The sequence below is a fragment of the Corvus cornix genome, chromosome 1A, assembly GCF_000738735.6.
Source record: "Corvus cornix cornix isolate S_Up_H32 chromosome 1A, ASM73873v5, whole genome shotgun sequence".
Lineage (NCBI taxonomy): Eukaryota > Metazoa > Chordata > Aves > Passeriformes > Corvidae > Corvus > Corvus cornix.
This window is the reverse complement of record NC_047057.1, coordinates 6,344,262-6,358,759: the sequence shown is the minus strand read 5'-3', so window position 1 is coordinate 6,358,759 and position 14,498 is coordinate 6,344,262. Positions and strand designations below refer to the sequence as shown.

General features: G+C 44.5%; 1 protein-coding gene across 8 annotated transcripts in view; it reads left to right on the top strand.

Moving 5' to 3' along the window:
* The window catches only part of FRMD4A (FERM domain containing 4A), a 359,217-nt gene that overhangs the window by 168,765 nt on the left and 175,954 nt on the right, over nt 1-14,498 (top strand). Inside the window, exon 1 of one of the 8 annotated variants that reach the window (XM_039570491.1) lies at nt 12,858-13,403. The exons of 6 other annotated variants lie outside the window; for them this stretch is intronic. In XM_039570491.1, the coding sequence (XP_039426425.1) occupies nt 13,245-13,403 (159 nt within the window). In that variant the 5' untranslated portion in view covers nt 12,858-13,244. Of the gene's footprint in view, nt 1-12,857; nt 13,404-14,498 lie in introns of those variants that run through there. One more of the 8 variants, XM_039570490.1, reaches the window with a different exon arrangement.

Here is a 14,498-nt window from a genome sequence, read left to right as displayed (position 1 = left end):
ACGCCATTTAGTCACCCGCACACACTCTACAAACCAGCTGTATTTCTGGAATATATTTAGAAGGTGCAATTAGGGTTGTGCATGCTTTAAAATAAGTGAGCAAGCTTCTTAATTAAGGTTGAAAATCATTTTAGTTTCCAGTACTCCCTCTGTAAAAACCACCAATCTTGATGGGGTGGGACCACGGGTATCTACTTTCTCTCCAAGTTTTGCATCAACACAGATTAGGTAAACTCTGTGTGAAATAGCTAAGGACTGATAACCTGCAATTAATGTTGGGGCACTAAGCATCTACCCTTTGGGGATCTATGTGCAGAACAAGTACCATTTTGCAGTTTTACTGTTTTAGTTCAGAATAGAAATCCCTGCAAGAGTGAATCAAATCAGCCTTAACTCAAAAGTTCCTGCCACAGGGAGTTTCCACCCTGCCAGCTCCCAACAGAGGAGTGATGAGATGAGACGTGTTTTGGAGAAATTCAACTAAGAGAGATTAAAGGTAGGGGTTGGTGTCTTTACTAGTGTGTGTTCCTCATGTTGGCTTCCATCCAATTGTACCTTCAGCCAGCCTATGTTTACAAGTTCATCATAATAATTTTTATTACTGTTTTAGGACTCTTCATTACTCAAAGAAAAGAGAGCAATATGTGTCTTCTGGTGACAACTCGTCCCAATATCTTCAAAGGCATTGTCCCCCAAGTTGAACCAGGGTAGGTTTAGACTGGATGCTAGGAAAAAGTTCTTCCCCAAAAGGTTGGTCAGGCATTGGAACAAGCTACTCAGGGAAGTGGTAGAATCACAATCCCTGGAAGTGTTCAAAAGTCTTGTGGATTTGGCACTTGGGGACATGGTTTTGTGGCAAACACGGTGGTTCTGGGTTAACACTTAAGCTTGATGATCTTAGAGGTCTTTTCCAATCTTAATGATTCTGTGACTCTACATGTATGACTCCAGTAGATGCAAGGCAGGTGCCAAGCAGCAGAGCCCTGTGCTCCAGCCAAGTCTCTGTGTCCTTGAGGCTGTGTCTACAGAAACAGTTGTTCAATTTTAAGATATTCTGTGTTTGAGTTTTTGGTGCGGGGGCTCGTGGTGCTCACTGTTTCTTTTGGAGACATCTGTCTCCCGTGAGCCTGAGGGAATGTCTGAACCTGCTCTGAAGGACAGATACACGACCATATTCTGGAATAGTGTCCCATATTTAGATGCTTTCAGGCTGTGGGTACCAGAAGCAGATAACTGAGTCTGTGCCAGTGGCTTGATAACAGGCCAGATACCTCACCTGAGAACAGGGCATCTACGGAGGTATGAAAGGGACTGGATCCTATACTTGTACCCTCTCCAAATGCCTATCCTTCTCTGCAGGATAGGTTTAATTTGACATTCAAAGAGATGTGTGTCTCATGTCAGTTTCTCTGCACAAATACCCATATATTTACTCTATCTGAAAAAGATGCTGAGGTTTGCCTGGGTAAGAGCACTGTCAGAAGCTCAGGGGAAGAGCACAGGTCAGTGACCCCCCCCCGATCAATGTGATCCATGAGAAATTGTCACTATTCAGAGTGGAGAATGCCAATGTCCTTTTTGTCCTCCACAGTAATCCAGAAAAGCTCTCCAACATCTTGCTTTTGTTAACTCATTTGCTATAGATTCCATAGGCACAGTACATCTCTTACCACAAGGCTTGTTCTGCATGGGTTGTAATATTATCCATGATGCTTTGGAGCACCTTAGGAAGCTGAATGGGTTCGGCAACAAGTAACTTTCTGTCTTTCAGTCTTCTCTTAATGCACCTGCAGACAGGGGGAGGAAGATGATCAAGGTTAAAACCCTACAGGTAGTTTACCCTCATTAAAGATCCAGATTTTCACAAAAGAACAAGAAAAGTGAATCGCCAATGTTTCGCAGTCTCTCCTTTCCTCGGAGCTGACTTCAAAGCTGTTACTGTTGCCTGAGGGCAGAGCCTGGAGTTCCCAATATTTGAAAACACCATCCAAGAAAATCTGTCAAGGCCAATATGATAAACAGGCTATTGCAAGAGGGGAATTTGGCAATCCTACACTACAACTTAAAATTATTCCTTATAATGTATTGGACTTTATATATTACAAGGCTCCACAGACACCGACCCTCTGCAGACCTCTGCAAGACCCAGGCAGTGCCATTGCTCCCAATTGGCAGCCAAGATGCTTTCAGGGTAAAAGCCAAGGTGAACTGCCAACAGCCTGCAAATCTGGGAGTGTTTGATGCAGGATCAAACCCCAGTGTTCCCATTAGCTGGAAGTGCAGATCCACATCCCCTTCCTCCCTCTCCAGCATCTCTCCACCCAACTCATGCCTGCAAACCACACCAGAGACTGGGAGGAGGCTTTCTAATTTTCATAATTTCCACTCTGAAATGTTGGAAAGCTTCCTTTTTCCATCCTGGACTTTGTTGTAATGCAGCCATTGTGTATCCTCCCGTAAACTTTCAAATGCACCAATAGTGGCAGTTTCCTGCAGGAGAAATACTTGCTGTAACTGAAGCAAACAGGGTTTGCTTCAGTTACAGCAAGTGGGAACTTGGCCAAGAAGGGTCATAAAACCAGAGGACGTTGATTTTTAAAAGCACAGTTATGTTAGTGCGTTCCAATGTATCCAATCAGTCACTGGAGAGCAGTTTAAAGTGGCCTTGGGGCCAACCTCCAGCTTCTGGAGAATGGTGTCAGGGGAAAGACAATTAGGCTGATGCCAGTGGATGACCTAGCCCCCTTTTCCTGACAATCAGTCACAGCAGACTTTGTGGTGCTGGCCAGGCTCTCGGTCACAGAAGTATTTTGAAAGCTTTTCATTCGTGAGCTTTGTTTCATACTAATCCATGAACGCTGTTATCCACCCTAGACTGGGAGGGAAATTGCTGAAAGATCTAGGACAAGGGTGTAGGCAGCAGAAATGTTTTCCTGCAAAGGCCAAGAGATACCTTGGGGTCTCTGAACATCCCTTATAGCCCCCAGCACTAGTGTTTTCTCTGAAATCAGCACCTTTTTCCCCAGGAATCCTCTGTGTAAGGGACTCAGGGCGAAAGAACCCCATTTTAGAGGGAAGGGAGCAACACGGTTCTGAAATCACTGCCTCTTAGAGACACTGCAGATGGAAACCCACAAATCCAGACACCCTGAATCACGTGAAGATGGATCAGGCATCTTGTGCAGCCCAGGGTATCTACCGCCTCAGTCTTGCACTCAGCCCCTCTCCCTTGAGGTCAGTGCTTTGCAAGGAGAGACTGCAGGCCTGACCTCAAATTCCCTGGGCACCAGCCTTTGAGAAACCTTCTGCTGTTTCTGTTTCATAACGATTGCCCACTGGGGAGGCACTCACCAACTCTCCCTCCTGGTTCCTAGCTTGAAAACCCAAGAAATACCAACATAAAAAGGTCCACATTCTCTTATCCTGGAATGAACTGACTACATCTGGTCACACAGGGACAGAGCCCAGAATACCATCTACATGGGCTTTTCTTTCCCATGACAAGTTTCCCAATCAGAGCTTGAATAAACATTAGGTCATCACCAATTTATAATGGCAGAGATTTATGTCTCTCTTGATCACATTTTTATAGAAGCAGAAATAAACTTTCATTCTAGCTATTTTACCCATATCTGAATCACTCTCTGACAAAACCAAACACACTATTTTGAAATCAAACAGATTCACAGTGGGTGTTCCCTGCCAAGGCAGTGATTCTTGTCTGACTGCTGCCTTCAGTGTTGATTTTGGTGGGCTTCAGACATAAATCTTCCCAAAGACCATTTCTCTCACTGCACAGAATAAGAGCCCCATTGTTACAGCAGTGATGCATTTGGGACACATCTCCATGGCTCTTTAGACCAAGGCAGACACTTAATAAGGCTGTTCTCATAGCTGAGTATCCTTTTTCATCTCCTTTCCACGATGGAGCAGAATAGTCCCAGGTACTGTACCTGGGAAAGGTGAGGGTGATTGCTGCTCTCTGTCCCCTCTTCTTGGTGGAGCAATGGTTTGGAGGAGCGTTTATACTGAGATCTAGGCAGAAGCACCTCAACAGAAATGTGCAGTCATTTATGCTCCTTCTGAATCCTGAAATAAACCAAATGAGGCAAATTAGGACCAACTTTGTCTTTAAGTGCCTGGCTCTCACTAGCACCTCGGTCTATGAAGGAAGTTTTCCCTGGCTTTTCAAAGCTGTGACATGGCTTTGTCAATTGATGCCTGTCCATGATAAGGCTGAACCACCACTCTCAGAGCCCTTCAGAGGGGGTTCCTCAACCCACATGTGCATGGCTTATCAAGGGCAATGGACCATGCACCACTGGTACTGTCTGTGGGGTGAAGGCAGTGGCGCAGGGACCAAGGGCAGCTCTCTGTCCTAGACAGAGGTGGAGTGGGAGCCAAAACAGGACAACACAACAACAAAAATCATGAGTGCAGATCAAAAGACCTTCAGTCCCATGGGATCTTCATGTCTGGGTAGAGATCATGCTGTGTCTGAGCTGCATCTGGAGTTGGGGAGGGTGTGTGGGACCTACAGGAGAGGACATGGTGTGGCATTCCAGGCTGACAGGGAGGGCCTGGTGGAAATTGCCCAGAAGAAATGAGGGCAATCTTGCATGTGGTTCAAAGTGGATGGCATGGATAGAATATATGGCTCTAAGCAGTGAAGCAGTGAATTTATTGCAACCACATAAGGCTATTCAACTTGTGAACAACATTAGCTGGGTTTTGATCACTCCTTTTTTTCTGAGCTACTGTGGCGCTTGGGCAGAACTTCCAAGTTCATCATTCTCCTAAAAGTTCCTATAGTTGTTTTCCTTAGACTCAAGACTTCTTTTTAAAAAGAAAATCTGCTATATCCTTCAGCTGCAAGTGATTTGGCTGCAAAGCTTTTGGCTTTGTGTGATCTGAATATTTTCTTGTTCTCTTGCTTTGCAGCTGTGACCTACTTAATTACAAGCAGGAAACAAGCCCCAGAATCATTAGACTTTCTGCCTGTCTTGAAGAAGGGGAAAAAAATAAAAATCTATGTTCTTAAATACTAGGATGTCCTTCTTAATAACAGGAAGTCGAGCTCCAGATAGCAACAGTGAACATTTGAATTCTTTGTGCATCAAGATAAGAACAGCAAAGAGCTTATGGGTTTTATTTTTTATGTCATGGATGTTTTGGGGGCAGGGGAAATGACAGCCTCTTCTAACAGCCAAAGTGGGAATGAGTCATAAATTTCTAAATCAAGAGCGTAAATCCTCTTTGTTTTAGGTTCTGAACAGCTTCAGTCTGCTCTGTCCATAGAGACAATGAAATGACTGACTTGCTTCTTCGATCCAGCAGCTTTCGATCTATTTTATCCTCTTTTCAGGAAGTATGAGCAAACAAGCCAGACAGTGAGTTAGGATCCCCCATGGCAAACCATCAGGTTGGAATACAGAGCATGAGAGGGTTTGATTAACTTCTCTCCACCTCTGCAGGAGTCTGGGCTACTATTTATACCTCCTGAAACTCAGTACCCCATCTGGAAATGCTGGTGGGATAGCAGCTTTAGAAAGCAACCAGAGAAAAGGAAAGCCAGGACTGCCAGCCTCTGAGACTGGCTGTCCCACACAGGCACTTCAACCCCCTTGTACCTGTTTATCAGAGCCCTGGTAGCAGCTCAACAGTACAAATCTCCCAGTGCATCATGAAGCAATAGAAGCTGATGTTTGCTCAGGGTTTTAAGCCAACCAGCAACAGAAGTGCAAGTTATCCTCTTCTGTCAACTGTGCATGCATTATCACTGCAGATGGCATGGATCCAGCACTGTCCTACAACAAATGGAGATTTTCCATTAGCAGGAGCCACAGGGGTCTGCGTTTCAGGAGCAAACAGGGTAGAGGTCAGCTCTTACGCTCTACTGAGAAGGTCTAACTGGTCCCAGCTGGGGAGATGTTCTCAGCATGAAGATGTGCTGCCATACAGAAATCACCCTCTGTTGACTCCTGCATTTCCCATCTGCAGATTAATTGTGCTGTGGTAACAGAAACAACCCAGGAGCCCCATGTGATCCAGCCCCAGTGCAGATGCTGTGAGTGAGTGTGCAAGCGTGTGCACACACAGGGCTTTGTGGTTTTAGCAGCCCAGCGTGGCTCAGTCTGGGACATCCCCTTCCTCCATGGCAGCCTCCCTACACACACTTAGCATTGCCTGGATGTGTACAGCACTATTCCCACAGGGAGCACACACATATATATCCAATCTTCACCTCAGGGAACATTTATTTACCCATAGTTATGCTCATTTTGCTAATCAGTGTAGGAGCTTTCAACATAGAGGGTACATTATCGACCCAAGATATCTTAAGTATTTCTGCTTTTTGTTGCATAACTCTGTGGAACATGACCAGTTGGCTTTCTAGAATACTTATTTACTTTTTAATGTGAAACAGTTCCCCTGAGACTTCAGGTCACCTGACAAATGTCAGTGAATTAATCTATTGAGGAAATGGAGACCCATAAAGCTATGTGACTCTTTTAATGCTGTTCAAGAAAAGGATGACTTTTCTGGAATAGGACCAGATCCCTCCTCATTTTCACTCTGAAGGTTATATTTGACCTGCTTATCTTCCTCTCTGTCCAGTGACAATTACATCCTAATCTGCAATATCATTATTTACTAGTAATGATTTTTTAAAAGGAGCTTTGGAATAAATTAAGTATACATTCTTTATTTTAGGCTGGAACAGACTTTCCAACCCATAAGCAAGATCAAACATGAGAAATCTGGACCACTGAGTTTCTAAAATATGTTCCCTTTGCCCTCTTTCTTTTTAATGAAATGCTCACCCTTGTTTGTGAACAGAAAGGACTTTGTATCAGTCATTGAAAGCAGCGAGTGTTACCACTGGGTCTGAATCAGGCAGATACTTAAATATATCTGCAGGATAAGTTGTAAGAAAATGTTCTGCTGCAATGGGCCATTTGTGCTCTGTGTAGGCTTGTTTTGCATGGACAGCAAGGCTGCCCTTCATTAAATTATCCACCATGCCATAGGGCAGAACTACAGACTGCCTGTTCATGAGGTACCAGATTTGTCTCCTCTCCCAGGCAAATACTGCCAGTTAAGGGACACCTGCAACATGAAAATGTGTGTCCTCCAAACCACAGCCCTCAGCCAAGGCCATTGGGACAGCTTGACCATCACCTGATAAAGGGTGGGGAGCACAAGATAAATATATAATTCAAAATTATATGAACACATACATAACAGGGGAACCTCTCATAAAGAATCATAGAAAGGTTTGGGTTGGAAGGGACATTAGTGATCATCTAATTCTGGTCCCCAAAGGCAAACACTTGCTCCAGTCACCAAAGGAATAAGCAAAAGCTTGAAACAAGAAGGGTGTAACTGCACAAGTGTGTGACTTCTTCTGTGAGCAGTCAGGCATGTTCAATCTGCAGTTTGAGATTCAGACACAGGTTTGTCTCAGGCTCATGTTGTTTCACCCCTGAACCTTGTCAGAGGCTATTTTAGACATTGGTGAATAACATGGAAGGAAAACAGCTCAGCTGCTGGGTGAGCTCTAGGTTGTTTCCTGTTCATACATGCCTCACAAGCAGGCTGTGATTTTTTCTGTTTTCTTCTGGCCAAAAATAATTCTCCCGGGCATTTCTGCACATAATAGCAGAGAGCAGGGTGAAGATGAACCTTGTGGTGATGGGCATGTGCAAGCATGTGCTGCTTTCATTGGAGAGCCCGGTCACAGGACGTTACAGTGCCCAGCGGGATCAGAGTTAATCATAAGCTTGGGTTTCCAAAGTGAATAATCGTATTTAAGATCTCACCATTCACTTTCTGCAGCTGTTCTGCACTATTTCCTTAATACATTGTCCTGACCTACATCCCCTCCTGCAGACTCATTCACCATGGCATCCATGGAGAAAGAGGATTGAATAGCAAATCTCTGCACAATCTCTTTCACGTTTCTGCATAGTAGAAGTGAAAATCACTTCGGCTGGTGGAATATTAGGGACAAGTACAAGCCCTGCTTTATAGGATTCACCTACTTTTAAACCTTGTGAAATCACTAACACAAGTTACTTTAGGAAATGAAATGTGTATTATTTGAGGAGATGACATACTCTCCTCTGCCAGTCAATAAAAATCTCTCTGGAGTGAGGATACGAACAGCCTTACGCAGAAGGAGCTGCTGTTGGCATAATGATAATATTTAGCACTACCAGAGCACTTTACATTTTCAAAGAGCTTTAGAAATGTTATGATCAAGGTGGATGACTGGAATAGTAAATTTTCATTCTGTTATTACTGTGAAGCAGCAGTTCATTTCATTATGGAACATTTTAGGCCATATGGACTCGTGAGAACATCTTGAGGAAATTGGCCAGGATTTCTGACTCATAATCTTCGTCCTAAAATGCAACCAGCAGGGAAGTCTTCAGTTTCTTGAATTTTCTCTGCAGGAAAGTTTTAGGGCTGTCAGTGGTGGCAGATCAAGAGGGCCACAGGGAGACTGTTCATATCTGTGGTTTTGGAAGCATGTGGAAGGTGAGAGTTAGGAGGTAACTGAAGCAGTGCAGGCACAGGCATCATGTTTGCATGGGGCAGCATATCTCTGGGCTGATGCTTCCAAGAAAAACTTCTTGTCTAACAGTCCCAGAGAGGTGACCTAGGGGTGTTGGTGACTCCTCTTCAAGTCTGTAAAGGTTCAGGCATGATCACTGTCCAGATGTCGTGGCCCAGCCAGACTGAGGTCACAATCTTTTAGCAATCCAAAATTAATGCAGAGCCAACTGTTAGCTGATCAAAGCTCTCAGCAGATCCAGTGTGGACATCTACACTTTATTTTCACTCCTCTTAGATTTGGGGGTGAGTTTCCTTTGCCTAGAGCATATATGCTGTATAATAGACCTCAAGGTCTCAGGATTTGCTTCTTCAACTCAAATGCCATTCCCAGTTCCTTCTAAACCCTTCCCTCAAAGCTTTCATTATATAGACAAAGCACAAAAATACAAGAAATAGAGCTAATAGTATGCAGTCCTTGCACTCTGGGAAGCTCCTGCTGAACAGACAGAAACCCTCCATGATCCCTCCTTGGATGGCAGCAAGGTCACATGTCAGGGGAAAGACAGAGAAGCCCAGATGAGTCAGCATGAGGAATGACAGCACCTTGACTTGGGTGGAAATAGGGCACTCAGAGGCTCAGGTTCTCAAGTGGATCTGGTGCACAAGGACCATTTGGAAATCTTGGAACTCTGTGGTTCAGTGCAGCTACAGGAGAGAGGTCACTGCTGCAAGTCCCCACCGAGTGCCCTGGCTCTGCCTGGGTACATATGAAGGGAGAAGGGTGGCTCCTTATCCATGTGTTTGATAACTTGGCAGTGGGACATCCCTTAACTGTTCCCATCATATCACACACGACAATGATGTGCCATTAAGGCACAAGGAGAAAATTGCAACTAGTTAAATATCTCAAGAAAGCATCTCCATCATAAGAAAGCATGAAGCTGTGACACGAAAGGGAACTCTGGGCACAAAGCTCTGACAACATTAATCCTCTTTACATTGTAGAGAAATAAAGATTAAAAAGGGCCATGAATTTGAAATAGAACCTAAAAGACCACATTGGGCTGGAGCTGCAGGGACTGGGGCCATGTGTGGAGCAGAAACAGGATGTTTCTGGTATGTCTACAGCAAGCCAAAGGAAACTGCCTCCCACCCGGCACGTCCTTCTTTCAACCAAACACATCCACACCCATCAGAAAGTGGTGGGTAGAGGTTTACTCTAGAGCCTGTTGGAGAGAGATACTGAACTGCTCTTTCCAAGGCCAGAATATACAAAGGTGAACATGGACCTGTCTCTCAAGCTCCTGGTGCAGGCAGCACCCACCTACACCAGTGCACGGCAGGGATTTGCAGGGTCTGCAGAGAGGAGGAGATGCCTGCAGGGCTTGGGATGGGAAATCCACCCCCAGCCTTCAAGTCCCAGTGACAGTCCCATGAAACAACACAGCAGCTCAAGGGGGGTTGGTTTTTTGCCTTTTTTTCAAGGGAAGTAAGGAGCTATTTTTATAACCTAGTAACAGCCTTTGGACTGTCAGTAAAATGTGGGAGGTTTCATAGTAAATGTTTTGGCTGACATTTTCTCAGAAACAGCGGGAAATAATCAGCACATAATTAGAGAGGAAAAGACCTGCAAATTTCTATAGATCTATGTAGAGTGCAAAGGGCTTTTTTTGTCCTAATTTACCTTAGTGAAGGGGAAGTTGAGCATGTTTTATAAAACTGTAATATGATTTTACAGAAATTGCTCAAATGGTACACCAGTGGAAGAGCCAAGCTGCCAATTCTCAATAATTTTTTCTCCTCTCTTCTGCCATTCCCTGTTGCAATAACCTTTTCTGACCATTTTGGATAAGAAAGAGCACATTCTGTGGTGTCTTGCTTGAAAAGAGCTCTTTTGGTAGAGTATCCCTTGACTCTAGAGAGGATGGGCTATCTTCGCCCAAGAAACCTCCATGGTTGCAATTCCCTTGTGTCCTGCAAGGTGGGTGTGCAATCTGTACTCAGGCAGCTTTTACCCTCTCAAAAAATACTTTGTGTCTGGTCAGCAGGAAAACCTCTGCAGGAAACCAGACAATCTGCTCTAATCATGAAGGTAAATCTATCCACTGAAATGTTCACTGGGCCTTCTATAGACTCAAGTGACTCCTAAGGAGACTGCTCCAGTCTATCAGTTAAATAAATACATTGGAGAACTGTTTTCAGAAAGTCTGATTATGTCATCAGCCAAGTGAAAAGGCTCCTTCAGAGCTGCCCTCATCTGTTGAGTAATTACTGAATTGGGACAGGGGCCGAAAATCTCCTTTCAGCCGTTAGGAAAGACTTGATGCACATATGGAGCAGCTAATTTTAAAACTGCGGTATATCCTCCATTTCCCCTCCTCTCCTCTTTCCAGAATACCAAAGGAGTTAGGTCACATCCCAGAGCAATCACTTGCTGTGGTTTCTTTTCCCACCTCTGTTTTCCTTTATCAAACACATTTCTTTCTTTTCCTCTCTTGCGCTCCCAGGCAGAGATCTTAAGTATCAGGCTGTAGCCTGGGGCAAATATTGTCTAGTCAAGTAAGATATATATAGATAGATAGATAGATAGATATAGATATAGATATATAAAATTCCTTTCTTCCAAATGTGGCTTTATAATGGAGATGTTTGTGGTCCCTTGTCTACATTGCTGCTAACAGAAGCAGTATGTTACTGAGTTTACAGGCAGGAAAATAACCAAGAGAGAATGAGCATAGGGAGACTACAGCAAAGGCTCGACACCAAGAAAGCAGGCAGGGACAGGGAGAGGAGGAAGGAAAACTGCACTTTGCAGAATGAATAGCTCCCAACAAGTTTAAAGGAAACATTATTATGATTTTATTACCATATTTTATGAAGCCACTCTGAAAACGAAGTCCTGAAGAAGCAATTAGGCTGAGAACATGAATTTTGCAGCTGTACTTTCCTGGCCCTCCACCTGCCCTGTCAATGAGCTGACGAGCATCCTTGTGCCGTTATCGTGACGCACAGCTCGCTTCGTGTCCTTCAGTCCTCAAAGAACAAATTATGGATGGGGTCATGGTGGGACAGACCATTCAGAAAATCAAGCAGATATTAATATTCCTGCTCCTTCCCTATCCAGGGAGTTGAATCAGGGAAGACATTGAGGCTTTTTGGAAATGATGCCTTCTCACCTTTGCTAAACCAGCAGTTTTAGGAGTTCAGTGTGTGCAGGTCCCTCATGATTTCAGCTCAAGCTGTCCTGCCTACCCCTCCAAAAAGTGCCTCCGAGGAAGTGCCTCCATGTAGGCATTCTCCAGCTGACTCCTGTCTGCTCCCTCCAAATTCTGTGGCCTTTTTGCACACGTTCCTCTGAAGAGAGAGTAAAATGAGTGAAAAATAACACTGACAGGCAGCTGTCTCCAAGGGCACTGGCTTGCACTGTGCCTTTGATAAAAATACTTCCAACTTCAGTTTCTCTACCTGGTGATTAAATAGGAAGTAGCACTCATTAGATTTATTTGGAAAGTGTCTTGCAACTTAACTCCATGATTTTGTGGTGATTTAACTGAACTGCAAAATCCTCATCTTTCTGTTGTATTTTCACCCTCAATGGACCAGTTCCCTCAGCTGAACTCATCATAGATATTGACAGCATTGAAGTCTCCACCCAGACAAGCTGCTCCTGCAGGGAAACAGGCAGGGAACTGATGTCTTCTCAATACTTATTTTAGGAAGGAATACCAGGAGTGAATCTTTGTATCCATAGACCAAAAAGGGCATTTTGGCATCCAGCTCTTCTGGAACTTTCTCCTGGCCTTGATCATATGAAACCCACCCTTATGAAGGCAAGCTCACCAAGGGTTAAAAATATCTCAGCACCAACTGTATCAGACTGATATTAAAAGGCCATTGTTTAATCCATTTAACTTTCCAAAATATCACCCCCTGGGTAAATAAGGTGCTTTTCAGACTGTTGGCTAATTCTCGTGTAAAGATTAAGTTCTGTTATGAGTCCAAAACATAAAAAGGCTCCAGAACAGACAGCTGGGTGGGAAAAAGACTGGAGTGTAACTGTGCAATGGTGAGTTAACACACGGAACGAAAGGATGAAATGTTACATGTGGCAGAAGTGCCTTCTCAGATGTTCTTTGGGAGTGTTTGAAAGAGTTAAGTCCAACAGTGGAATGTCTTGGGAATGCTGGCAGACGGAGAGTGAGCGGCTTTTTTCTTCCCTCTGGATGGAGTCCCAGGACTGAGCATGCAAAGTGATGACTTTGGATCCGAGTTTGCTTCTTGGGTCTGCAGCGGAGAGCTGGGAAGTGATGCAGCGTTACCAAGAAGTCCTTTGCAAGGGATGTGCAGATGCCTTCCTAAGTCAGGGGAGGTATTTTTACCTCTTCCTTGCTCATGCTTGGGTGCAGCAGGACTCACTTTGAGAAGATACACAGAGGGAGAAACCACATCCAGAAGGGCGTATGCAAAGGGAAAAAGACACATCCCCAAACAGTTTATTTTGGCTGCTGCTTTTTGTTGCCCGTTTTGGTTTGGTGGTTTGGTTATTTTTTTCCCTTGCTTTTTGTTCTCCTTCTTTGATGGAAATTTCAGTGACTCTTTAACCTTGCAGTTCATAAGGCGCCTTGGGATTAGCTGGTTGCCTCCGAGCAGGGAATCTGGGGTGATTCACCCAGGGTGCCGGCATGGCTGCTGTGCTCTTTGGCTTTGAGGATCTGCTCTACAGCTGGGACAGCCTGGTGTGGAGCCTGACGTCCCGGGCTCTGAGGACTTGCCGCTTTGGAAACCTGAGGGTCCTGCAGCTCATGCTGAAGCCATGGTGCATTTCCAGAGATGTTTATCAGGTAGGGTAACAAAACACCAGGCCAGACCCTCAAACCCCAATGCTGCAGGGGGAAGACCCCCTGGGAGTCTCACGGGGTTCTGTTCCTGTTCTGTTCCTACCAACCACTTTGGGTCCTACACAAGTGGTGGGACAGAGGGGACACTGTGGGGAGGGGAGGGGTGGCAGGAGAGACATTTTAATTTGGAGGATGGTGATGGGGTCTCCTGTGGTGGAACACAGGTCCAAACTCTCCTTCCCACAGATCAGGGGGGAATAAGTGGAAGAAAATTAAGGTTCAATCTTCTGTATCCCCTTTCTTTGAGCTTTATACTCATAAGTACAACCTTAGCTTTTCTGCATCCTCAGGCTGTCCCTACAGCTGCACAGGAATAATTTATAATCTACCCAGAGGAAAGGATGCCTAAAGGCAGCTAATCTGTGGAAAATGGGCATTTGCAAAGGGTTTTAAACGGTAGTAGCACTAATCCCTAAGTGACTTGTGTAATGCCTTTTGACTGCTTCGTCTTGCAAAGTCCCAGACATCTGATTGCCTAAAATTTCTGGTTTGCTTGATGTATGGTTTATGTGGTATAGAGAGCTTTGGGGCTTGGATGACTGGCTTCTCTGTAGAGTTACACTAACTGCTTGCAGCTTGAGGTATAGTGACACAGCTCTAATAAACTGTGTGTATTTTTGAGATTGATTAAACTGGGTTAAATAAACTGAACATCACAGAAGGAGCTAGAACGGAATGTCACTTTGAAAAGCAACTCATTCCAGTCCATAGGTGAGTCCAGGTTGCAATGACACTGTAAACCAACCAGCCTGTCTGCTTTTTTTATCAGCTTTAGACAATTGAGGCTAGACATTTATTCTGCTGTGGGGACAAGCCCATTACAATATTTATCATCTCCACAGATTTGTCTAATGCCAGACACTGGAGTGACTGGTATTTGCATTTGGAAAAGACATTTTCTGTTACTCCCATTTACTTGGTATTTTGCTTTTCCTGTGCTGTGGAAGTCTCCATGTGTGAAGCCAAGTCATACAGAAGGCAACAGATTAAAAGCCTGTAGAAATTGCGTGTGTTGGTTTGAGGGAGACCAGGGCAGGG